The following is a 26,987-nucleotide window of genomic DNA, read 5'->3' as shown; positions in this document are numbered from 1 at the left end:
AAATCTACTGTATTGCTTTTACTGGTATTTTGGAAAGTTAAAGGCTATGTTCTGCTAATGTGGAAAGTACAGATAATGTCAGCACCTCTTTTTTTCTTAAATAATAGATGTATCAAAAGAGTTGTCTCAGATGTACAGGTGTTAAAAGGAGGAAAACAATGGTCAGTGAATAAAGTTGTAATTCAGAGTTTCCATGAACACTGAGGCCCCTCCACGTTTGGTGATTCTCACGTTTGCTTGTCTGTGAATTAGTGTTCAGCTAAAAGTTCCCTCAATAAGCACAGATGAGACTAAGATAAACTGCTTGCCCTCTGGCAGAATAAATATTTCAAATAAAATCAACTCCAGACAGTCCAGGCAAGCAGCTATTGATCTCTAAAAGCCTGAACTTAAACCCAATGAATATTCCAGAGCTCAGCCCTGCACAGCCTTCCTAAATGCTGATCAATATGCAATTACTTCCCCTGAAAACATTTCTGGTGTCATCTGGCCTAAGGAGTACTTTATTTTTAGCTCTCTGTAGTGGTGATTTGGGGGTGCCAAACCACCCTCCTGCATAGCCCTTGGCTGGTGGGGGGAATTCAGAGTCCAGCTCCACATGCTGTCCTCCCACCACAGGGTCAGGGGTGCCTCTGGCTGCACTGGGCAGGGTCACTTTCTTTCAGGCTGGGGTGTTCATATATGGATATTTTAGTTTGCCTGTTGTTAGGGGCTCATGAGGCTGGGTCTCTGCAGGGAGGTTTTCCACAACTTTCTGGAGGCTTTCAGGAGCCCCTGCTGAGGGACATGGGGTCCTGGTGGCTCAGTCTGCAGCTGGGTAGGATCAGAGGAGATTGGCATGTGCTCAGGGTGAAAGGTGGCTAGGCTTGTGACTGTCCTGTCCTGGAGGGAATGTCCTTCTAGGCTGGCCTTTGGGGACACTGGTGGCTTATGTTCTCCAAGCTCATGTTAGCTTCTACTGATGTTCACTTGGTCTGGACTGTATTATTGACCAGTTTTTCGGTTCAGTTTTCCCCTGGATGGATTATAAATTGCTCTGGTTTGGTTTGTGATGTACAGGGCAACTGGAGATCATTTTCAGGGTGTCCCTGTGTTATTGGTGTGGTTACCACCATCAGCACCCTGAACTGTCATTAAAGCAGAACAGCCCAGAGTCTGTGCCTCCTTCCATTGTGGTTCCTGGTGATGAGGTATCATTATAACTGACCCAGCTATGCTCACCAAATTTACTCCTTTGTTAAATTAAACAATTATTAGATTGAAATCCTGATCTTTGTGGTGTGATAGTATTTGTTTTCTGTATCCCACCCAGCCCCCCCTTCTGTTTTGTGCCAGTGTTTGTAAAGGAGTGAAAAAATATCTTCTTCAGTAGCCAAGAAATAAGAAAATAAAACCGTGACAATAAAATACATAAAATGAAATAAAAATAGGAAATAAAAAGAAATAAAAGACATTAAAAAAGAAATAACCAAGACAGTTTTGAAAAGAGTTACTGTTGATACAGTGTTTTCACTCCTAGAAGAAAAATCTTGCTTAGAGCTTGTGCTCAGACTCTTCATCTTGTTCTTGTTGTCTTCCTTTCCCTTGTGTCTTTAAAGCAGGGTGCTCCAAAGCTCCTCATGTACAATTTAATTTGCCTCTTTTCACAGAGAGAAGAAGATTTCCCGCAGCAGTGCCCTGAAGGTGCTGGACCACGCCATGATCGGACCAGAGGGCACAGACAACTGTCACAAGTTTGTGGACATCCTTGGGCTGAGAACCATCTTCCCTCTCTTTATGAAATCACCCAAAAAGATAAAGAAAGTTGGAACAACTGAAAAAGAACACGAAGGTAGGTGTGCTTCCAGATCCTTCTTGTTGCCATGGAGGAGCTGAATGGACAGCCAGTGTCTGAAAAGTACCTGCAGGGAGGAGGGAAGGGCACAGCTCCCATCTTCTCAGGGCTCCTTCTGCAGCTTTCAGGTCTGGGTGTCCAGCCTGCTGCTCCCTGTCACAGCTGGCTGTTGAGGGCACACTTGTCCTGCTTGTTTTGGAATCAGCAGCTCCTGGCGATTCCATTTCATGTGCTGTTAATAAGTTATTTTACTCCTGTAGAGTCCGTTGTTTGAAGCTCTTACTCTGATGCAAAACTCTTTTGAAAAGAGTAATGAGGCAACTACAAATGTCACCTCAAAAGCAGTGTTTTCATGGCTCTGAGCACTGAAGTGTGACTGGATGAACATCAGGCATTGCAGAAATAAACTGCATTGCTTTTGAAGTTGTTTTTTTTATTTCTTTTTATATTTTTTAACTCTCTACCCTGGAAAACTGCTTTAACAGAGACCTGCTCTGGAATAAAACTACGATTACTGTGGAAGCTTACACTGAGCTGAGTGGTCAGTCCCTCCTGCTCCTGGTAACAGTGCCTTCCCCATTTTGTTGTTCATGGATTATGTCTTGGAAGAAACTTTAAATACTGCCAGTGATGCTTACATTTTTGTGCCAGTTCATTGCTCAGCTCAGTTCTACAGAGGGTGAATATTGTCAAAAGCTGAAGAGGTGTGAGTGGGACTCACATATGCCTAGGATCCATCCTGAGCTCCTGCAGCAGCCAAGGAAAAGTGGAAAGAAATAGCAAAAACATGGGAGTTTGAAACCCAAATCTCCTGCTTTGGGACTGTCCTGGCAGCTCAGGTGGGACTCAGGTGTTCTTCCAAGGCCAGGAGGGAGGTGCTGCCCCTGCAGAGCTCTCTGGGTGCTGGCTTGAGGCACTGGCTGGGACTGAGCAGCTCCTTTCTGTGGCAGAGCTGCTGAGCTGGGGACAGCTGTTTGTCCTCTCTCCTGAGGACATGGAATGGGCAGTGGCATGGCTGGGCATATGTATGGCAGTGGCTGCTTTCCTGGCACAGGTGGAGAGCAGGGGCTCACCTGTCACCCAACCCCAGAGCAATTCACACACCTGCTGGCAGTTCTGGTCACTTTATCTGCCTTGTGCTGCTTGTCTTGGGTAGATAATGGTGAGGGGGAAATGCTGTTGTGTGGTCTGGGGGTTATTCAATGGACTTGTAGAGATAGGTTTGGTTTCTGTAGGTTATGTAATTAAATTGCAGGTTTATGTAATAAAATACGCAGTTATGCTTCAATGGATTTAGGGGATGTTTTGAAGTTTTCATTTGCAGTGTGAACATGAGGTTTGCTTAATTCTTCTTACTGAAAGAAAGCTTCAGCTTTCTGGGTAGAGATCTGAGTCTGTGGCTCATGCCATTGACTTAATTTTTCAGTTTTAGAAAGTGAGCTAATCTCTGTCTCATCTGCTTCTTCTGGAGACTGCAGTTGATACCTGTGTGCAGTCCTGGCTGCTGTGCGGATTAGTCTGGAAAGCCCTGACAGGGTCAGTTCCTGACTATTTCTGTGATAGCATGAAAAGCCAATCTGGCCTCAGGAAAATGAAGTGATCCATGCAAACAGGCTTTGTATCACACCTCCGTCTCATTATCATGCTGAAGAAATGGAGAACATTAAGATGAGTCCAGAAATCAGTTCTATTAAAATAAACTCTCCCTAAAAGGCTGTGGTAGTAAGTCCAATTTTCTTTGTTTTGCATCACTGGGCAGGTGAGTTACTGAATTTCTAATGACAGGAGGTAATAGAGATGTTCAACAGGGTCCCCTGGAGCCTATCACGGCGTTGTCCTGACACGGTGTAAGCAGCACAGAGTGTGCTTTTACTCTGCTGAATGTTGCCCCAGCCATGCAGTAGTTGCCCCTGGGGGGGAACATGGTACAGGCTCCTGGGTGCCTCTGGCTTTTAGGGAAATGGTGCAGGTGTGGCATGATGGAACTGGTTCCCTCTGTGCTGTTCTGGTCCTAGGAACAGGCTGCTTTTTGCTTATCTGTTTGTCTGTTGATCAAAAAGAACACTCCTATTCAGTCTGCATATTTTCTCATAAAAAATTTATCCTGTGTTCAATCTGTTTTAAAAAAATTAATTAGAACAGTCTTGTATTAGGAGAGCTTTCATGTGTATGCCAAATGGAGGAAGAGATTCCTTGAAAGGATTCTTTGGAGTGGCTTTGCAGCAGTGGCATCAGTGTTTATTTAAAGCAGCTCTGAGGAGCTGGGCTGTGCTTGCCCTCTCTGCGTTGCTGCTGGGATGGTGTCAGGCTGGGCACCCCAGGCTGTGCTGTGAAACAGAAAATCCTCAGTGGGCTCTGAAACCTGGAGCCTAATTACAGCTGCCTAAAGGCAGCTAAAATGCTGTGGGTGAGGTACCAAACAGCTCTGCTGAAGGGTTTGTCCAGCCTGTCCCTCTGCCCCTTGGTGTGCAGTGGCTGAAGGGCTACCAGGCTGGCAGTCCTGGCACCCACTGGTACACTTCAGGTACCTCACCTCTCACAGGACATCCAATGCTCAATCTCTAAAGCACCAAATTTTCTGTGTGTACCTGATGGTTGTAGGAAAATATTCCCTTGTCTTTATTTTATAGCAGTGATGCTATTTACATAAGAGATAGTCTATAAAACCGTGTTTGTTTTATTGTCTCTAAGGCAGTGTTCTGAATGTGACAAAATAATAAATACCCTGGTGAAAAAAAATCTCAATGTGACTTGCTGAGCTTTTATTTATTGCAGAAATTTATAATCCAAATTAAATTTGATAAAAGTAACTTCTCTGTAATGTATTTCTTCATTTCTAAATGCTAGCATAAAGGTGTCAGTGCTGGTTAGCTACATTTTAAACACTGTCAGTGTTTAAAAATTATTTTACTCTAGGGAGCCTGTGAACAATTTAAATCCAAACTGCACGTATTTATGCTTTATGTACACTATGTAATTAGGAAAAAAAAGAAAGGGAAAATTTCTTAACCATCTTTATGGATGATCTGAGCCCGAAGATTGGGCCTGTGGTGTCTAACTGAGTGCACATTATCTACACTTGAATTTTGCCTGTGTTTGTACAGATCATTATATTAAGATATTAGATTTGGGAGAAAAAACTCGTTGGAAGCAATTTCCCTTTTTCTGAGGCAGTGAAGCAACTCAAACCAGAAATATTTTGCAGCTGAAGACAGAAATGGAGTTTTCCTTTGTCTGTGGGGTTGCAGTACTCACATGTGAGTGCCCAGCTGGGTTGGACAGCCACAAAGAGAACCACCCTGGCTGTGTAGGAGGTGCTGTGTCGTGGATGTGTGTTGTGAGCTGGTTGAAGCAGTGTCCCCTTAGTGTCTGTGATTGCAGGGAATGGACAGAAATCTGTCTCTGAGTGGTTCTTGGCATAAATAGAGGGTAAGATTTTAAAGAACACTTCAGTGTTGTGACTTTTGAAATGTGGGGGTTGCCATATGAGCATCTGTATTCCCAAAACCTTTTTGTTGCAGAGCTGAGGGTTGGGGTGTCCCTCTGGCCATGAGGGTGCAGCAGCTCTCAGCACAGTCAAATCACAGCGTTGGATGCTGGCTTGAAATTCTTGAACAGTCTCAGAGAGCTAAAAATGGAGAAAAAACAAATTCCTTCTGAATTAGAGAGTCTGTAGTGAAGCAATCATAGCTGGCTAGACAGGCTGTATATCCTCCTGCTCTTTCTCAGGATGGTTATTTGCAACCGAGTTTTGCTCACTTGGAGAGCATAATGAACTATAAAAGGATGTTTGTCCAATTCATCTTCATTTAAAAGCCTTCTCTTGTCTTAGATGTCAGTTTTAGTTAGGAATGCTTAATTTGATAACCTGAGAATTAGTTCAGCCAGTTTCCAAAGGAGAATTCCTATTGCTGAGGTGTTTTGCTTGTTTGCCCTCTATCAATAACGAAGCCTCTTTTGGAGATCCTCAGCTACACCCTCCCTTTAAAAACAACAAAACCCATTTCTTAGTAAATATATTCTTACTCCTTTGTGACATGCACTAAAGGCAGCAGAGCCCTTGGAATGAATGTTTGCTGCAGAGCCAGGTTCCCTGGGCATGGGGAATTGAAAAGGCAGCAGCAGAAACATGGCCTGATGAGGAGTTATGGGTGGTAACTGAGCACCCTCTGCCAGCCAGCAGAAAGCGTTTTTCTTTTGGTGGTCTTGAGGAGTGAGCACCCAGGGAAGGCATCAGTCTGTTTAAGCAGAACTTTATTATGCCAATTTGTTATTTCACCATCACCCTCCGACAGGAACCTGTGATTTGAGTGAGCCATGATGCTGAGAACAGAGTTAAATTTATCTCAATTAAAGTGAGCGTGCTCTGCTTCAAGAACATCAGAAAAATAAACTTTCTCAGTCAATAGAAAGAATTTTGTTTTATGTTCAGCTTGATGGCTGGATCCAGCTCACCAGGGCTGTTGCGTGTGGAGCTTTTCCAACCCTCCCAGGCCCCCCTTCACCCATCCATAAAATTGATGTTTCTTGCTTCTTCTCAGTATTTTAAGATAAGATTTTTCTTGTCAAAGTGCAGTGATACTCGGGTGGGTTACTCTTCTGAAACGTAGATTATTAACGTGAAGACAGGTTATCTGATGCTACACCACTGGAATAGCATGTTCCAGTGCCACCTGTAATACTGGGATGGGCCAGTGGCTTCATCCAGGTTTCCCAGAAGCCCTGAAGCCACAGAGTTGTGTGCCTAGGAGGGATAAAAGTATCTCAAAGAGCTGGCTTGCTTTTTTTTCTAGTGTTTTCCTGCTTCTAATTAGAAGCTACAATTTATCTTAATCGTTCTGTACAGGACAGAAAGCTCTGAAATGTGTTCTGCTGGGTTCACCAGATCATCCTGCTTAGCCTCCAATGGGCTGCTGTCCCTGGCTTCCAGAACTGCCCACTGTCCCCTTCCTGCAGGATGATGCTTGCCTCCTCTTCCTCACTGTTGAGCTTCCTCCCCTGCCAGGCAGATGTCCATTCTAATGAGATGAAAAAAAGAAAAAAAAAAAAAGCAGGGGGTGGGGATAATAAAGGCAGAGGAGTGTAATGTTACAGCTTGATTTGACAGGACCTCCTGCTGTTGCAGCTGCCAGTGCCAGCCATGGAATAGATTAATCTGTATTCCAACACGCCGAGCTGAAGTCAAGATCGATCTAATTAGGGTGTTTTAAACACTGCCTGCATGCTGAAGTCTCTGTGCCTGTCTGGAGAGGGAAAGGCTCCCAAGAGCTTGAGGTGATGCTGCAGGAAGCACATGGAATATGACCTCCTAGAGCCAGGGATGTGTCTGGGATGGTGCCCTGCAGGATTGGGATCGTGGGGAGCAGCAGGGCTTGCAGGTGAGCCAGCCATGGGGCAGCAGCAGTGCTACTGGCTGATGAGAGAGAAGCCTCCCATCTTCCCACATCCATGAATTTAGAGGATTTTGGGATGTTTGCATGAAAAAAAGTTGTTAGTGATGCATAGTAGCTGCCAGCTGGTACCTGTTATTTTTGTGAAGGCACCTTTGTGCTGTTTCAGCATGGCTCAGTTTGGTGTTTTCTTCTCAAAGGAATCACATTTAGTCATTCTTTGAAACAGGGCTTGTCTGCAACCTCTGCCTCTGGCCTTGTCTTTGCCCTCCCTGGAAGGAGGATTTGTGCAGGTGATGTGGACCTTGGCTGAGTGTTACATTCCTATGGAGAAGCTCCCAGAATATTCTGTAGCAGGGAGAGTGCCTGTGGCTTCACCCTGGGGCAATGCACAGCTTGTGGCCTCTGTCTGCACTGAGATCAAAGCCAGGCACCTGCAGGTTCTGCATTCTGGGGACTCAGAACAGCATCAGCTACTCACCATTTCCCAAAGGAGATCCAACTCTGAGCAAATATTGTGATTACAGCTTTATAAATGTTGCACGTGTGAGATGGAGATGGGGTCAGTCTGGTGAAATGGTGAGACCCCATCTGCGGGAACCTGCACCCCAAGGTTAGTGTTTCTCCCTTCCCATGGCTGTGCAAACACTTTAATCCACCAAATCATGAACTCAGCCTCTCATTCCATCAAGCTTTGTCCTCATTTTGGCCAGTGTCCTTGCCCATGGATGTTGGTATTTATTGGGTCAGGACTTGCAGTATGAGGCATAACCTTGATTTTGGGGTGCAGCATAAAACACTCTAGTATGTTATTTTTCAGGAAGCTGATAAAAAGCCATTTTAGATCAGAAATATTTCTCTAAAATATTTCTTTGAACATTTTGACCAGGCAACTAAATGTTTCCTGGATTTTCTGCAGTGATATGTTGAAAGAATAACCTTGTTCTCAAAACCTCTGTGTCAGCTCCTTTAGACTTGTCAGTAATTTTAAAGATTCCATTGATAAAATGGATAAATATCTGCATACAACCACCAAAGCAAAAATGATGGTTAAAATGCATTTCCTAGTAAAGGAATATTGGAAAAAAAGCAATGAAAATAGATCATTGGTGAGAATACTGCTCCTAAAATGCTGCATCAACACTTCCAAAAAAAGAAGCTTGGGGAAAAAAATAGTGTGACATACAGAATGCTGACTTCTTCCTAAACCACCAGAGCATATGTTGGCATATATGGGGAAAAAAAAAATCTTCATTTTGTTGAATTTCTCTCTCCTTAAGAAAATGGGATCATGTAAGAACTTGAAGGTTTTTATGATGCTTTTAATGTCAACACTTAATTTGGTGTAGCTTTTTGTGGAGTAACAGTTTCTGTGCACTGACACCCCCGGAGCCATCCTTCACCCCCGTTAGCCTGTCGGAATGACGGAGCAGCCACACGGTGTGGCCACCCGATAAACCTGTTATCTGCCTGCTTCTCCTGCCGGCAGCGCTCCCAATCTCCTTGGAACATGAAAAATTGACACCACCTCAGGCAGAAATCTGTTTCGAAAAGGAAGCTCCATTTATAAGCAGCTAATGAAATGGGGGGTGTGCGTGCGCCTGTGCAGCCTCTCCTCGTGCTGCCCTTGTGGAGGATGCAGATAATCGGTGCAGCGGGGAGCACAGGCACCCCGGCCAGGCAGTCTGTGTGCCTTCACCTTCCAGGGCCCAGGCAGCTGGGGAGCAGGAGCTCCCAGCAAACATGGTGGTGTAACCCATTCTTTGTGCTGGGCTGATGGATCAGGGCTGCTCGTGCCTCTGGGCTGGGCAGCGCTGGGGAAGTGCAGGGTGTGACAGCAATGAGGTGGTGATCCCTCTCCTCTGCATGTTGTTTCCTCCTCTGAAAATATCAAATCTTGAGGCCCCGTTGCTGCCCACCACCATGGGTGAGGAAGTGTTTCTGGCCATAAATTTTCATCAGTCTTAATCAGCAGGATTACAGTGAGGGCATCTTGGAGAAGCTAGGGTGGCTAAACCACCAGCTCTGTGTTTAATGCAGTCATACAGGTGGGAAGTAGTACTGACTCATTTGGAAAGGGAGATTCAAGCCTTTCTCCTCTGCTTTGCACTGCTGTGCTTGGGCTCGAGGCAAGTGGCTCAGTCACCTCTCAGAGTGGTGGGACATTGACACAGGTGTCTCCTGTGTGCTTGCAGCCTTGACTTTTTACTTGTCTGCTTGATTTGTGCTGAAAAATATGAGCCCCTAGTGCAATTGAGAGGATTGTAAACATGTTTATTTGGTTGTTTCTGGTTTGTTGTGGCCCGTTCATATTCATTGATGGGATTTTCTGTAAATGAAAGTGGTTGGTTTGAGAATTTTTCCACTAGCTCATACCACTTCAGTCTCTGCAGAAGCGCACTTTTCTCTTTCTCCAGCTCTCTTGTTTTAGTAGCTGTCCCTGCTTGGGTGACCTGAGGGTCATTTGGGTGATAGTTCTGGCTTTGGCCAGGGCTCCTTTAGGCCTAAAAGAAGAGAAAGCCAGGGTGGAACTTGTACTCTTTGCAAGGTGCTTTAGGTCCTTGAGGCAGAGGAGGAGGAGGCCTCACTGGCTGGGCTGGAATGAGGAGCTATCTGTGCTCTCTGCAAACATGGCTTGTGGCTCTTACTGCTGCTGTCTCCTCTCACCATGATGGGAGGGAGCCAGGGTTCTGCTTATCAACAGCTACACGCTGGAGTGTTAATAGTAAATTTAATGGCATGTTACAGAGGGAAATAAGCTCCTCTTCCTGATCTCAGCATGCAATTTTCATTTTGTATTTCTAGAACATGTCTGTTCCATCCTGGCCTCCCTTCTGCGAAACCTGAGAGGGCAGCAGAGGACACGGTTACTGAATAAATTCACAGAGAATGACAGTGAGAAGGTGAGTGCTGAGTGTGTGTCTCAGTCTCTGGGCTGCCAGGCTGGGAGGGTTCTTGCTCAGGGTGCCTGGTGCGCTCGCTGAGTTACGAAAAGCTATCCTTGTACCTGCCTGCAGAGACTTCTGCTGTCACAGACCTTTGTTCTCTCATTCACATCATATCTACAAAGTGCAAAACTGGACATTTAGTGCATGGCCTTTACATCCCCTGTGCTCTTGTTTTTTGGTGCTCTTGCATGTGGTAGTAACAATTCTGTCCTGGGTTGTGTCTCGGCTGTAGAAGACAATCTGCAGTATTACATCGTGCTCTGAGATCAGGACAGCGTGGAAAGGCACCAGTGTGTCTGGTGAAGCTCTTTTGCAGCGAGTTTAAGAGTTGCTGTGGTACACATTTAACATTCCCCTCTTCTCCTAGAATGTTTCACTTTAGTGGTGTTTGCTCTGGGAAATTCTTCCCAAAATATTTACATGGTGGTGGATAGATCAAAGCTTTGCAGAAAAGAAATAGCTTTTGCAAACCGGGGATCTCAAGGGATTTTTTAATTCTGCCACTGGGAAAAATACTGGTTCCTTAGTATTCCTCATTAGTGTGTTTTAAAGGTGTTTTTCATAACCTGTTCTACCAATTGTAGATAATTACTAGATAGGATTTCAGCTTCCCTAACACAATTCAGAGGAGAGTGGGAGAGCTGGAACATCCAGCACGGATAGACAAGTCCACTGGGGAAACCAGGAGCCCGGAGGACCACAGCACAGAGAGTGAGCTGGGGACACATGTCTGTTTGTTGCCATTTATCTGGCACTGATGGGACCATGTTCCCATACAGGATGACATCCAAATGCCTGCAGCCCCAGTGTGCTCATCCAGCCAGCACTTGTACCCTCCTTCTGTAACACATTCCTTCCCGGGAGGGACAGAGCTGCCTGTTGCTTTGTGAAGGCTGAAGCTGAGAGGAAAACAAAATTGCATGAAGGATTAAAGATGATTGCATTATTCTTTTTTCTTGCTTACGTCTCTCTTCTGCCTTTGCAGGTTGATAGGCTGATGGAACTGTATTTTAAGTATCTGGATGCAATGCAGGCAGCTGATAAGAAGATTGATGGGGAGAAACACGTATGTATTGCTTGAGTTTTGCCAGGTCATGTCTGTAACACCTCTGCACAGCCATATCATCTGCACAGGACTTCTGGCCCTGCCAGTCACTATTCTCAGGTGTGCCCTCATACCTGTGCTGTTGCCTCATAATTCCTATTGCCTCACTTTCCAAGTTCCAGGTAACCTCAGATAAAGTGGTCCAAGAATTTCTCTACAAATGCTTCTGGCTGTCTCTTAAGAGTGGATTTTACCAGAAGTACCTAAGTCTGTGCTTCAATTTGCCTTCACTTTTACCTGGCTACGGTCCTGCTTGGTTTGGCAGATGGAGAGCAGGTGAAATGCAGAGAGACAATTACATGATAATGTGCGAGGCCTCCTACCCTGGTCTGCAGAGTTGTGATCAGCGGCGAGAAAGTGTCTGTGTTGATGAGTTGGCTGAGGTGCAGCCAAGGGCTGTGTGCTCCCTGCACACCAGCAGTGAATGTTTGAGTGACACGAGCCTTGGTACAGCACAGCACTTTCTTGGAACTGAAACTGGAACAGACCTTTTGAAAGGGAACGAGCGGCTGGAGTCAGGAAGCAGCTTGCAGAGCTGTTAGCAAGCTTGGCCAGCTTCCCACAAGATTATCTGTATCAGTGCTGGGGAGGGTGTGAGATTGATTAGCGCCGATGGAGAGCGATGGCTGCAGCTGCCGTCCCGCACGCCGCGCGCTCCGCGTGCCACGGGCAGCAGCCCCCCACCAGCCCTGACAAACAGCTGCCTGCCCACTGCCAAGGCTGCTTCTCTGGGCACTGCCAAACATTCCGAGGGCACTGGAGCACTGCTGCTGCTCAAAGAGGCACGGGAGTGAGTGATGAATGGAGCTGCTTTTCCTGCCAGTACTCAGGCTCCATATGGACAGCGGCAGCGTCACCGCTGAGCGGTGGCCTGGAGGAAAACAGCGTTTACCCTTTCCTGCTTTCCTTCCGTGCTCTGTCCTTCCTCCTCAAAACACAGCAAAAAATTATTTATTCTCTACGTTTTGGTGTTGCTGTGGGGGTTTTAGAACTCAAAATCCAGAACAGATTTTTTCAGTTGAAGCCTTGTAGTCTGTTGGAGCTGCCTGTACAGAGTCTTAAAATACCACATGCAGAGCAAGGGTATGTGCCCTTTATCCAGGAACACTCTGGAGCAGCCTGCAAACATTAACATCTGTAGCAAACAGCCAGCACAAAGCAGGAATGGAGGAAATTTGAGTGTGAAGAAGCTTTTGTGGAAGCTTTTCAATTAATAATATTAACCCATTCATGTCTACTAAATGCACAAAAGAAGTAAAACTAAGGAACATCAGATTCTCCTCCTGTATCCAAAATAAATGGACCTAAATTCTTTACCTTCTGTTAGAACTAATAATAGGATTTGGCAGAAGCATCTCATGGGTGCAACATATTGGCCACAACATGTATAAAATATGTTGAAGTTCATTCCTAGCTCAGAACACTTTTGGAGAATTTTCATTTGCTTTATTTTGTAGCATCATCAGATGGTCAGTGGGACATGGTGTCCTGAGATCTGAAGTAGCTCAAGCGTTTTCCCCACACAGAAATAGGCAAAAGCCATCATTCTGTCTGTCACATCACAGCACTGTCTGGCTGTGACAGGATTTATGGGGCACTTTAATGTTCCTTGTTGTGGCACATGAATCACTGAGGTGGATTGTATGAACACTTTAGAAATTGTGCTTCATCACTGGGAGAGGCTTTTGACCTTCCCCTTGCAGTAGAGGACATAGTACCCCAAAAATCTGGTATACAGATCCTCACCTTTCTCCCTGCCCCATGGAAAAATGGTATTTGGTGAGATTTCACAGGTTCAGGCTACACTGACGAGAGTGAGATCCGAGTTTGATGGACAGAGTATCCTGGTGTAAGTCTTGCATTACAAGGAGTGGAAAGCTGCTTACACAAGGAATGACTGAGTGCTTTATCTTTAGTAGTGCAGCTGGCATAAGAAGCTCCTGCTCTTGCCGTTCTCTTCCTTTGTATTTCTTTTAGCTTGGCTTATTGTAGTGATCTGTTTTATAGCCCTGCTTTTCAGCCCATGGCAGTGATGGTGATGGAATAGTTGGGGGTGGAAGGGAGGGATTTCTGAATCTGGCTGTTCTGAGGAGGGACAGTTGTAATAATCTGCACCCTAATCTGGACTGTGAAACAGGATGCAGTCATTGAGCTCCTTCTCAGTGTTACCCTCTTATTTGCTTCAGTGGAATCTGTTCGGAAAGGTTCAGAGGTGATAACTTGGTGATTATCCTAATTGCCATGGGAAACCCAGGAGCAAAGTCCATGAGAGCATTGTCTCCAACACCTGATGCCTATCTTAGCACTTTTCTCAGAGTTTTTAGTTAATGAAAATATCTTGTTCTCCTCTCAATTTCTTTAATTATTTCTGTAGGAAACGGTGCAACATCCTGTGGCCTTTACCTCTCTCTAAAATGAGGTATAATTATGGGTGGCAGCAATAGCCTTGATGATCTCTAAAGATGGTAGGAAATGACAAGAGATAGTTTGATATTTTTATAGTTCCAAAGAAAATTATGCTCATCAGGTTTATTCAATAAAATATTCTCACCAGACACTTTGTGCTATAATGACTTACAAATTACATGCTAATTGTGCTACAGCAGAGCCACTCCATCCTTGAAAGGAAGAAGTGGAACTCCTAGGATGAGTGTGGTATCCACAGGTGGGGATAACAGGTGGGGATTTGTGTCAGCCCATCCTTTCAGTTTGGTATAGAAAGACTGGATTGCTTGGAGCTGTGCTGAGGGCAGGATGTGATGGCTGTGAGTGTAGCTCTTAGCCTGTGGTCTGAAGGCCCGTCCTGAGCATGTCTTTCATCCCTCAGCTCTTGCCAGTGATAGAGACAGAAAGTAGTAAGGGGAGAGACTCCATCTCTCGTCTTGGTGCACAGCTATTTGGAACATGCTCATTTCTGTCCACCTGGATTGGCCTCACTGTTCCGTGTGGTGAGGATGGAAAAGCAGGATCCTGGAGGTGTTCTTTGTTCTTGATCAGTACCCATTCCTTTTGCTCTGCCCATTTGTGCAGTGTGTGCTGGAAGGTGAGTGAAGGGTGAGGAGGGAGGAGGATGCAGAAATCTCCAGTGCCCATATGGAGCAATGTGATCTTTGGTACAGCACTGGCACATCCCTTGCATCTCTAGGCTTGGAGTCTCTACTTGACACCTCGAGGCCTGTCAGTCCTGCCTCATTAGTGTGAGAGAAGCTCATTTTAGCTTCACAGAAGCCCATCTTATTGCTGTCTTCTCCCATCAGCAAGGGGCATCTCAGTACATATTGCTGGCAGATTAGAAATGGCACCTGAGCGCTCATTTGGAGGTTAGCGACTGACAGCTTTGAAAAAGAGACCAAGTGGGAAAGGGGCTGCTTGGTACTGAACTGGAGCCAGATTAGCACTGAAAGGGTGGCTGTGGTTTAAAAAAAACCAACAAAAAGAGGACTGTGAAAAGGCACCTTAAAACTGTACTGTCTTCTAATTCATATCTGCTTAATTTACTGGCACAAAATAATCTTCTCTGCCGAGAGGGGCTGTTAGAGCCGCCACCACTGTGTAATCAAGACCGCGGCTGCCTGGATCCAGCTCCTGTGATCACCGTGCTCGGATCAGAATACAGAGCAGACCCAGCCTTTGTTTCTTGCTCTGGAGATTCAGAGTCCTGGCCTGTGGCTGTTTTTCCGCTCAGGAATTTAGCACTGTTGAGCAGAGCAGCCAATGAGCCTGTGTGCAGTGTGGAGTGTTAGCAGTGGTTCGGGAGTGAGTGTGTTGTCTTTCTTGAGTGGTTTTTTTTTATAATTGTCTCACTGTTCAGCTCTCTCACTAGCCAGACTCATCATTGTTTGGCTTTAGAGACCAGATTTGAGCCATTTGGCATGGATTTAGGGTGAGGGAAGTTACTCTCTGCACAAAATTGGATTTTTCTATTTACTGGCAAGAGCTCACATGCAGGCTTTGCCCAGTCATGCCTGTGCCCATGATTTTGAGAACCTGGAGTAAATGACAGTCATGCATGTGTTGGAGTCTTCAGGATGTGATGCTGAAGTGTCACATCTGAGTGTAGCCAAAGCAGCTGATTTCACAACACAAACTTGTTCTTTTACTGGCAGACCAGATTTCTAGGAGGAAAGGAATATTTCACTACCTAAGCTTTCCTCTCCCTTTCAAGGGGAAGTGAGAATCAGCTGTCTAAGCCACTCCATCAACTTTCTATCCAGGGAGCATCCATTGCTCCCCTCCAGGGAGAGTTGCACAGGACTCATTTTCCTTCTTACACCTAAAACCCTCAACTCACCATTAGGTACGAGGGCTTGGCTTGACAGAACAGCAAAATTTGGCAGCCTCAGCCAGCTTTGGTGCTGGTGACCTTGTGTGCATGCATGCCTGGAGCACGTGTGCCCGAGGAGGCGCATCCTGTGGAGCATTGCAGGTCCGGAGCACTCGCAGGCGATGGCTCTAATGAGGAAATATTGCTCCTCCGGCGTGCGCCCACCTGCCAGACGGCTGCGGAATAAATCACAGAGCTGCAGCGAGCTCGCAGGGCTGACGAGCTGCTTCCTTTGTTTAAGGACGAAACCAGAAGACAAACCCCAAAATGCAGAAGGTGACACGTGACACGGTTGCTTGGGCCTGTCAGCCCTCCCCATGAGGATGGAGCACAGGCATGTCCTCAGGCCAGCTCAGAGGAGGCTGTTCTGAGCTCGCTGCCAGGTGGCTCTTGGCAGTGTTTTGAAGAAGATGTGCTCTCTGGACATGGGAGATGGAATGGAGTGGAATGGAATGGAATGGAGTGGAATGGAATGGAATGGAATGGAATGGAATGGAATGGAATGGAATGGAATGGAATGGAATGGAATGGAATGGAATGGAATGGAATGGAATGGAATGGAATGGAATGGAATGGAATGGAATGGAATGGAATGGAATGGAATGGCCTCTTTCACTCTTCCTCTGGCCTCCCTCTGGGGAGGTCTCTGTGAGTGAAACTCATGTATGCAGAGGAAGAATGGATGGTGGGTTGTCATTCCCATGGGAACCACTGCTCTTTGATGAAAAAAGCCCGGTCCTGGGGCTGTCCTTGTGCAGGATTTTCAGATGTGTTTTTTCATCTATTGGTCAATAATGAAGCTAGAAGCCCTCTAGGTGTTAGAGTGTGCTGGAGTCGTGTTTTGCACTGCCGAACAGCACCCTCAGATGGCCAGTAAAAGAGTAGGTTTTGTACCATTCTGAAAAGGACTTGTAAATCACGGATTCATGGGTCTTTCCACAGTCACACACCCTCATCTCTCAATGTAGAAATGTGATTTGTGTGTTTGAATTAAAATTTTAACTTGCAGATGGACACACTTCACAATCAGCAAAGGCAAAACTTCTTCAAAATTGAATGAAATGTTTTGTGAATTTAAATGAATTATTAAAATACTTCTTTGGCGAGAAATACATGGCTGATAATGTTTGGGGGAACAAAACAGTTCTTAAGAAACCACAAATTCCACCAGTATTTTGCCACTCCTAATGGGAAGTGCTCTGAGAGGATCCTCATACCTTTCCTTTGTGTGGCTTTACAGGACATGGTGCGTCGAGGAGAGATCATAGATGATGACATGGAAGACGAGTTCTACCTCCGTCGTCTGGATGCTGGGCTCTTTGTGCTGCAGCTCATCTGTTACATCATGGCAGAGATCTGTAATGCCAACGTTCCCCAGGTAAAGCTGTGTACAAGGTTGGCAGATCATCTGTGTTGGCATTCCCGGTGCAGACAGGGCTCTAAATCCTTGCAAATGCTGTGTTGAGTAATTGTTTCTCTAATTCCCTTTTAGGGAGGAGACCTACTGTTTATTGCACATACAGTTTCATCAAGTTGTAGCAGATAGGAGGGCATTAGTGGGGTCAGAAGCCAATTGTTGTCACTAAATTTGTATAATCTGTGTGAGTGAGGTCAGGGTTTGAAATGGAAAGGCCATGTTGATGCTACTGCCAAGGGAGTAGGGGAAAGGGACCAGCTCTCAGGAGTTCTCACAAAAGCACAGATACAGCTTTTCTTGATCTGTGCAAAATGCTGCATCTCTGCTTCCTCTGCATGCATTGGGGGTTTGTGAATGCATTCTGTGGCTTCTTATTTCTGTGCCACGTGCCTTCCTGGGTGTTCCTGAGAAGATGCTGTGGGCTGCCAAGGCTGAGTTGGTTTTTGTGGTGCTCAGGCTGTGCATGGACTTGTGTTGAAGATCTCTTTCTTTTCTGTCTTACTCCCCATCAGATTCGTCAAAGAGTTCACCAGATCCTGAACATGAGAGGCAGCTCCATTAAAATTGTTCGACACATCCTGAAGGGTGAGTAGAGATATCTTGTGCAAGTGTCTCATCGCTACCGGGGACAGCTTGGCCATCGCTTTGCAGGATGAGCCTTCACATGTAATTCTCCTTGGCTTCCTGAGCATCTCCAGGCAGCACCTGAGCAGTGTTTCGAGATGCTGGCAGGGCTGGAATCACCCTGATTAGTGGCGTGCTTTGCTTTGCCTCTGAGTTAGGACACTTGCTGTAGCTGCTGTCAGAGAACAGCACGTCACTCCATGCTTCCATCAGCTCCAGCCTGGCTGGAATTCACTGCTGACATCAACGTGAGAGTAAATATTTAAGGGAAGTGTGCATGCCTGCTAGAGGGAAGAATAGTGGAGTCTCATCTTTCATTAACATGGCCTTGCACTTTACCATCTGCACCATATTAGTACCCATGGTGTATTTGTCTTGTTCTTAGTGTCAGATTAATATGGATTATAGCATTAAAGTATCCTCCATAGCTTTAAAATGTAGCTGTTGTGATTTGCAATCCCAGTTTTAAAGTACTTCTTGTTATTTTTAATGCTCATGGTGAATTAGAGCAATGCCTATTTGAGCTGTGGTCCTCCTCAGCAGCAGCAGCCAGTGGAACTGGGGGTGAGGAGGGCAGGACTCAGCCTCTTCCCATGGCCCCTTGGAGCTGAGAGGCTTAATGGGAGCAGCAGGGAACCAGAGCTGCCTGGAGAAGTTGCTTTCTAATGGAATGTATCTGCTCCAAAGGGGCTGTGTTGTTTTCAGTGTGGGGTTAGGAGTCTTAATTTTCTTCTGGAGGGAAAGGAAGTTTAGCAGCACTGGGCTTGTGTTTCAATGTTTCTGCTGTCTTTGGGAACAACAGTGTTCTCCTGGGTTTTCCTTGTCCCCACTTCAACAATGGCAGGTACACGCAGCTTATTTCCTGCAGAACCTGTCGGTTTTCTCCTTTCTCATACACAAGAAAAAAAGGAATTAGAAAGCTGGCTGGTATGACAAAATTAAGAGTGATTTTCTGACAGTGTAAGATTGCCTGCAGCTATAGGCAATCTCTTTGGCCCTTGTCCTTGGCCATGAAGTGCAAGCTAATGCCTGCTGGTGAGAAGGGGGGCTGCATAGGATGTCTTTTCTGATTTTAATTATGATACTTGAAAATTCCTGCCTCTAAACTGCCCCTTTTCAATCTGGAGTACGGCACACATCCATGATCAGATTCTCACATTTGCCCTGGGCCGTGTGTCCCTGAGGGAGTTGTCTGCACACCTCGCTGGATTTGCACACCTCACAGTCACGGCTCTGGCTTGTTGATTTACATACCAAGCTGAATCAGAGGGCAGCTGCATTACAATTTCATCTGATTCTTTTTTTCCCAGACAGTGACTTGCATTGTGAAACTTTCTTCACGGCTGTGTCGGGTGTTGCAAGCTCAGGGTCGTGCTGGGTTGGGTGCTTTCAGCAGCACCACGTTCCCTGCCTGAAGGGACACATTGGCATGTTAATAATGCAGGGATGGGTACAGAGTTTGGGCTCTGACTGCAGCTCTCCCCAGCTCTTATACCTGCCAGTTTTAGAGACTTTTAGAGACAATAGTCAAAACCTCAGTGATGAATTTCTTAGTGGGTGCTTGTGAAGTCCTGCAGTGGGACCCAAGAGGCAGGAGCAGCACTGGGCTCTGAAATTTGAGGTAGTTACACACCTGTGTCCACATGTATAGTAAGCACAGATTCACCAGCCTGTAACAGCAGCACCACCTGGAACATGCACCTGCTTCTCTGAAGGAGTCAGTTCCCTGGACACAGCTTCCAGGAAAGCAAAGGAGCTGGAACAGGGGTTTGGGTGTGGACCCTGCAGTGTGATGCTGGGGCCAGCAAGGGGTTTCCAAAACTTCACTGGAGTCAACTGCACATGACTCTATTACAAGTGACTGAGAGATCAGGAGCTTGAGCCTTGGCTGGAAGGTTTCCAGGCTACTTCCCAACTTGCGCTCAGGACAGATGAGGACTGGTTTATTTTTACATTTTGTTCAGTGTTTTGCTCTTGTTCAGTTTTTATTTTCTATTTTTGCATACTAATTAGGTGCTCAGTTTTTAGTTTGATTTTTATGGCCTACATATTCTCCATGTTTCTCTGGCAACCTGACAGCTGATGGATCCCTTGGGGTGGCTCAGAATTACTTATGATGCAAGCAAGGAAGCGAGACTGTTTTCTTATGGTAGAGCTTTCAAGGGGGAGGAGTGGGCAGGGAATAACGGGAGGCTCATTAATGCATTTCTGCAGGCTGACCAGTCCTCCCACACTTCCTTTTTCTGGAAGATCAAGCATTTCTTGCAACAGGACAGGTAGTTTATGCTTTAGAAGAAAGTGTATGTGAGTGTGTGTGAGTGGTGTGTGCCTTGGCTAGGGAGATGTTTTTGGGGATGGAGGCTGGATTTGGGGTAGCAGCAGTGTCTGTATCTTGGGGAGGTGCCTGGTCTCCATCTGTCATTGGCAACGGAGTGAGGCACAGGCCTCTCTGAAATTATACTTGGCTCTGGAATGGCAAATCTCGCTGTTCCTTGCTGATCCAGAGGTTGTAGCCATTGATCCTGGCTCCCTTGGAAGCTCTGTCAGGGCTGCTCCTGCTGAGGCCCCTCCCCTCACACCTGATGTCAGGTGAGTGGGCACACTGGGAGCTGGGCATGTGGAATGGCTGCTGTACATTCCAGCCCAAACCCATTAGCACAGGTAAACACAAAGGAAGGGTCAATGTGCTCTGAGGATGGAGCTCAGTCTGGCTCATGGTACCTCCATCTGTGCAGGCTCCAGAGCTTCCAATATCCATTACAAGCCTCAGTATTTCCCAATTGATTTTTACTGTTCTGTAACCATTGTATTTTGTCTAATGAAGCAGAAACCAATCTTGGGCTCTTTCCCTTTGTGTAGCTACAGCAGTGTGTAAGCTCTGGTTAACTGTTGGCAGGGGCAGCTTACATTTGGGGGTTTTTTTAGCAATCGCAGTGAAGTGCTGGAATTTTAAATAAAAAAGTAAATACATAAAATCTTGGTCGGAGATTTACTTTGTTAAGCCTGGTTCTGGGGGTTTTATCTGGTGTCTTCAAGCTGCTAATGCTTCAAATGAGCATTAGCATCTGTCATAACCCAGTAAACATTCTGCCTTGGAGTCACTGGGGTTTTACAAAGCCTAGATGTTTAGAAGGAGAAATGCTGAGCTTTTGGACAAGATAAGAAGAATTTGTGTCTTGTTTTTGTTTGGGTGATCTCCTGGTACAAAGGAAGGGCAAGTGTCATTAGTGGCACTCAGCAGCTCCCTGCTTGAGCCCTAGTCCAAGCAGTCTGGCCATCCTTACAGCTGGGGGCTGAGCAGCCGTGCCAGGCTTGAGGACTGTGGCTGTCCCTCACCTGGGCTTGGAGAGGCCACTGCAGGTGGGAAATGTTGCCCTTGGGCTGCAATAAACTCCAGCACTCTGCATCCAGTGCAGCTGTTCCCCTGATGGAGCATTGAAGGGGCTGCTGGGGACAGAGCTGGCTCCTGTACCAGCTCTGGGGGCATGCTGCTGACAGAAGGCTCTGGTACTGCCTGAGGGGACAGGGGAGCCTGAGCCAAGTGCCAGCCTTGGCTGGGAAGGGGATCCCATCCCTGTGCACTGGGACCATCTCCTGCCTGAGGTTTGGATCCCCAGTGCAGCCCTCAGCCAAAGCACGCACAGCGCAGCAGGGCTGGGCTGTCTCGCAACAATCAGTCCATACACAGGGAGCTACAAGGAATCCATCCTTGTAGGAGCTTTCTGCTGCTTTTAAGAGCTGTGGAGAGCAGCTCCTCCACCAAGGGAAGGTGCCCTGAGTTGGGCCCTTTGCTGGGACAGTGGGCAGCTCAGGTTCACCTGCAGCAAACCTCAGCCGTTACCACCTGCTCACATTACAGCTACTGGAGCAGTTTATAAATATTAAAAATATTTTTCCCAGGGGCTTGGCAAAGAACTCGACTGCTTTTACATTGAGAGAGAGAGAGAGAGCCAGCATGTACACACAGGAGGGAAGACTCCCACATCAGCTAACTTCTGGCTGTCCTCACTGCTTTCAGTGCTCCTGTAACAAAGGCTTTGATGGAGCTCAGAGCAAGTAGCTGTGCTAAACGTATAAATATTAAAGCAAACTTTCTACAGCAACTTACCATTCAGTGCTGAATACAAGCTGTTCTGTTTGTTTGGAAGAAGGAAAAGAATGCAAGCAGGCGGAGGCAGGGAAGCACTGTCTTAACCATCAGGCTGCTCCTGATTTCCTCAGATTTGTTCAGCTCCTTGCTTCCGCAGCTCAGAACCTGCTTTTCTTTTTTTTTTTTTAAACGTCTTTGAAAATGCAGGTTCTGGTTGCAGGAAGGAGGGAGCTGGTAGGGGATGAGAGCTGCCAGCTCCAAATGAATATCAGGAAGGAGAACTACAGGGGGAATGTTTAGTTCTGTAGTGTTTGGCCATGTGCATGGATGGGCAACACCATGCTCAGGGTCTGGTGTCCTCTTCCTGATGACAAGGAGTTTGGTTTGTAGTTAAATCTGAGCTGGTGGCTTTTCTTCTGTGTGGCTAAAAGCAGATGGAGGTGGAGGAATTTGGGTTTCCTTGGCAAAAATCCTCATTCAGGATGCTTGGACAGCAGGCAGGTTAAACCCAGGACTGGGGACGATTAACAGCTGTCACAGAGCCTGCCTGACCTTCCCTGATGACACTGAGTGTCCAAAGGGACCTAGGAAGCTGGTGATTTGCAGTGATTTATGGCACTGTTTGCATTTCTTGGGCATAGTGCCATGATTCCCATGCCAGGGAATGGGTGCTCCCGGGTGCTGGTGTCTGCTTGGGCCAGAGCAGGGAGTTCTCTGCCTCTGTCTGCCACAAGAGCTTTAATGAGTGTCAGCAGGTGTTTGTTATGCAAAGCTTTAACCCTGGGTATGGGCAGGAAAACCATCATCGCTCCTTGCATTAATTCTCATTTGGCTGTTTGCAGTGGCTGTGGCTGTAGATTCGCTGTGGTGTCTGCAGGAGCTGGTGCCCTTGTTTGTTCCTGTTGCACTCAAAGCTGGTGTCCCTCTTCTCTCTCCCTGCAGAGTACGCGGAGAACATCGGGGACGGGAAGAACCAGGAGTTCCGGGAGAGCGAGCAGAAGCGGATCCTGGATCTGCTGGAGAATTTCTGAGGACCTGGGAGACACCTCTGTGTCTGCCCACAAGCACGTGGCACCAGTTCTCCCTCCTCCTGCCCCTCCTCCAGCCTCTATTGCACGTTGAAAGTGATGTTTCTATGAAACTGCTTCTAAATGGGATTTGGGAGATATTAAAGATAGTTTGCTTTTTTTTTAGTTCCTGGTTTGTTATTTGAGCAGTGTTCTGTGAGTGGGGCTGCAGCTGCATACCCAGCACAAAGCCAGCATGAGGTTCCCATCTTTTTTATCTTTTTCCCCCTAAATCAAGCTGCCAAGGATCAGTGTGAAATAATACAAATGTATCCGTGGCAGGGAGGGCAGAGAGGAAACCTGGATGGCTCGAGAGACTGCAGGTTCTTCCAGCTTGATCCATTAATGAAAATGTACAACCCTTGTTCTGACAGGAGCCAGGGAGGCTGAGGTGGTGGTGTGTGTCCAGTTCATTCCTTCTTCAATGGCAGAAGAGATCCAGGAATTGGCCACATCAGCCATTCCTGTTAAATATTCCCAAAGGTGAGTGGGAATTGAGAGTAGGTTTGGCACAGGCTGGTCACTGTTCCCTCCTGAAGAGGGAAAAGAAGGAATGAGTCTGTTGGGGTTTTACCCAGAGCTAAGAGTGAGGGGAGGTAAGTAAGTGACGTGCCCAAATTCCTCACAGTCAGCTTTGGGTCTTGGCTGTGTTTGTTCAGTAGAAAAGCAGTGTTGTGGTTCCTGGACAGGAGCTCGGCTCTTGGAGCAGCAGCAAGTCCCCGAGAGCAGAGGGGTGGCCCTGTGTGCCCTGGGAAAAGGGGCCACAGCTCATTCTCATCACCTTCTGCACTGTGGTGTGCTTTTGGGTGGCATTGTGCCAGACTCCGGTGCTTCCCTGAGCCGGGACGTCCAACTGGGATAAGAAGTAGCAGAGGATATTTTCCTGCATCTTCTTTTCTGCTGCTGAAGTTAATGACTGTCATCACAAGCCATCGTGGCTCCCGCAAGCTGGGCCGTGCCTAATTTAGAGAGATTTGCATGCTGGCAGCATTCATTTTTTATCTCCAAGAAAAATGCATTGTCAGGGAAGCTTAAAGGCTTCCTTCAATCCTCACTGCACAGGCACTGCTGGCCTGGCGCTATTGAACACTGGTGTTCAGGGGATCAGCATGGAAGTCATGGCTTCAGCAGCCACAAAAAACTGCAAAAATACATTTCTTTTTGTGCAGAACTTGTCAAATTCCTCATTTCTTCTGTTTTCAGCCTGCTTCCTTAAAGGTGTTTTTTTTTCCTCTAGCTTTCAGGTGTGTTTAGGTTTTTACTTGATTCCCTTTCCATACCCAGTAGAGTTGTGGTCAGAGCTGGTCTCTGGTTTCCCCTGGAAGGTGACTGGGTGTCCCCTCACACTGTGCTTGTTTTGGAGGAGCTGAGGAGGAAGGGAGCGATTTCAGAGAGTTTGAGGCAGAGCAGAAAGAGTACTTAATGAATGTGGAACAGCTTCAGCTGAGAAGTGAGGCTATGTATCTAGGGGAGAAAAGGGCAGGGAAGGTCTTGAGAAAACTTCAATAAACTGCCTAAGGGCAAGGTAAGTTTATAAATCTGAGTGTACATTTTTAACCTGATCTTGCTGTTTGCCACACTTGTGTGTGTACATGTGATCATTTCCATGCACAGCTGGTGAGCTGCTGTGGGTGTGCAGTGCATGATCCCTGCTCCAAGCTGGCTCCTCTCAGATGAGGAAAACCTCCCACAGCATCTGCTGGGAGCAAAATGTCAATCACTGCCACAGTGGGTTGTGCCAGTGAGCTCACCTGGGAGGCACAGCAAGGGCCAGGGGCTGGAGGAACCTAAAGTGTGGTGGTGTGTGGGTTCTCTGGATTCCCTGGGGAGCAGGAAATGGTCCTGGCACTGCTCCAGCTGCCAGCAGTCAGTGCTGTCCTGCATCAGGAGAAGGAGAAGACACAGTCTGTGATGGGGCCTGAGCCTCAGCAACATCCTGTGAGGTTGTGTTCCCTCTGCAGGGCTGGGGATGTGGTGCCACCTCTGCACTGCCCCTCTCAGTTCTTGGGGCCGTGGTGCTGCACCTGGAGAGTAGGAATGCCTTGCCATGAGGATTTTTGTCTTCCCCAGCTGAAAGAAGAATTTGTGGGATTAGGGAATGGCAGCGTGCCCATCCCACCCAGCCCAGCCACTGTCCCTGTGATGGATGAGGGTGCTCCAGATGTTGCTGAGGAATTTGTGCAGAGATGGTTCCTGCAAGTCAGGCTTTTACGAGGTGGATGATGAATTATTCTCTTCTAATTTCCAAGCTCTTTCAGAGGGAGGAACCCCACTGCTTCAAAGGAGCCCAGTCAATTTTGATCCTGGTAATCACAGCAGACCCTACCCATTCTGGCCCCACACATCACTTCTGGGAAACACTGGATCCTCTGCCTTGGTCCTTGGGATAGGCTGGGGGCCCACATAGGCACACTGTTATTAATTAAGGTAATTATTCAGCTTAATGTGCTGCTCCTGGCCAGCTCATTTGTGCTGTCACATTGAGCAGCACAGAAAAGCCTTGGAGGTGTGAGGATGGGCACCCTGAGCCTTGGCAGTTGTGGAGAATGACTTTATTGTAATTGAGGGAGGATTAAAAGGTGGAGCTACTAGCAGATTTCCTTGAGGAAGATCCATAGGCTGTAGACAGGGAGATCTGTGCCCTGGTTTAACCCTGCTGGTTCTGTGGCCTTGGAACAGCAGCATCACTGTTGCCTTTGGAGCTAAATGTGGGTTTTGGGAGAAGGTGCAGGAGTGGCACAACCCACAAGCAGCACACGTGGGACTCTGAGCTGCTGGGACTGATGGCAGGGACTGGGTGGCAAGAGCCTGGTGACCTTGGCTCCTCTGTGATGAGTTGAGCTCCTGTTGAGCCACACTCCCCTGCCTGCTCTGCTCTCAGAGTACCGGGCCAGCCTCAGCACAGGGCAGCGGAACATGCAGGGACAGAGACCCCTCTCCATTGTACCCCCCAGGCCGTGCTTTCTTGTCTCTGACTGTAAACAGATTTGACTAAAGAGGTAAATGAGAAGGTAATTAGAGGGAACATGATGGATGAGGCACTCTGGTGATGGGAAGCAGGAAGCTTGCCCTCCAGGAGAAAGGAGCTGGGAGGATGTTCTTCAGCAGAGCACCCGCAGTGCCTCACGCTCCCCTCTGCAGCAGGATCCTGCGATGCAGCGGTGGGAGCTCTGACCCCTGGGGATGCCCAAGGCTGCCTCAGGCTGAGAGAGCTGTGGGCAATGGGGCAGGCAGGGATGAGCCTGTCACCCAGACACCTGAACTTTGCCAGGGCACTGATCCAGGTTTGGTACCAGCTGTACGAGGCTGCCGAGCATCAGCCCAGGATTTAAAAGCAGAAAGCAGCAAAGGATGAGGGAGATGCTGTCCTCAGTCTGTGGGGTCATCAGATTCCTCTGCTCCATGGAGGTGCTTGCTCCAGTGGGGTTTGGTTGGGATGAGACCAAGCTGGCCTTGGCTGGGGCTGGGGAAATCCTGGGGCAAGTCCTGGGGAAGCAGGTGTGGGAAGGGGGAGGGAGGGGGATGCTGACACCATCCATGCAGTGGGGTGGGAGCCCCAGTGCTGGCAGTATCAGGGAGGGTGGGAGCACTGGTTTCCTCCTGCCTCAGCAGGAGCTGATGGCAGTTCCCCCTGGCCACAGGAGACAGGCACTGACTGTCCTCATTGTGTGTCCAAATCCATCTTCAGTTCTGCTCCCGGCTGAGCCTCCCTAAACGGGGAGAAATGAGTGTAAATCACGGCTGAGGAACATCTCCTGATATCCCAGTGGAGGGACTGAGGCTGTGCTAAATACAGCGAGAGTCTGTCAGCACTGGGACCAAACCATCAGCTGCGAAATAAGTCACTTACACTATTGATTTTGTAAATATTTTTTTCTTTTAAGGCCTTGCTCTCAGGGAAAGCTTTTCTCCTGGGGCAGGAAATTATTTGGAGGGGGAAGGGCTGGTTGGTTTGTGGTATTTTTGTTTGTTTTTTTACATTAAATTTTTTTGGTGTTTAATGGTTTGGAAAGACGTAACTGTTCCACAGTGACGGACACCTGTGATGGTGCTCCTCTCCATCGGGAACCTGGCAGTGGGTTCTGCAGAGGAAGGAGTTAATGGCCTGGAAACTTGAGTTCTCTGAAGAAATAATTCTTTTCAAGTCATTTTCTTCTGAATTTTATGCTTTGGAGACTTCCCTGTGCA

General features: G+C 47.2%; 1 protein-coding gene across 1 annotated transcript in view; it reads left to right on the top strand.

The window, feature by feature from the left end:
- The window catches only part of CTNNBL1 (catenin beta like 1), a 47,330-nt gene extending 24,405 nt beyond the window's left edge, over positions 1 to 22,925 (top strand). Inside the window, exons 11-16 of the mRNA XM_058850594.1 lie at positions 1,650 to 1,831; positions 10,030 to 10,127; positions 11,158 to 11,238; positions 16,842 to 16,979; positions 17,531 to 17,603; positions 22,675 to 22,925. Of these exons, the coding sequence (XP_058706577.1) occupies positions 1,650 to 1,831; positions 10,030 to 10,127; positions 11,158 to 11,238; positions 16,842 to 16,979; positions 17,531 to 17,603; positions 22,675 to 22,763 (661 nt within the window). The 3' untranslated portion in view covers positions 22,764 to 22,925. The remainder of the gene's footprint in view (positions 1 to 1,649; positions 1,832 to 10,029; positions 10,128 to 11,157; positions 11,239 to 16,841; positions 16,980 to 17,530; positions 17,604 to 22,674) is intronic.
- The last annotated feature ends 4,062 nt before the right edge of the window (positions 22,926 to 26,987 follow it).

The sequence above is a fragment of the Poecile atricapillus genome, chromosome 15 (assembly GCF_030490865.1).
Source record: "Poecile atricapillus isolate bPoeAtr1 chromosome 15, bPoeAtr1.hap1, whole genome shotgun sequence".
NCBI classification, from domain to species: Eukaryota; Metazoa; Chordata; class Aves; order Passeriformes; family Paridae; genus Poecile; species Poecile atricapillus.
Note: the sequence above shows the minus strand (reverse complement) of the source record. Positions and strands in the feature narration are given on the sequence as shown.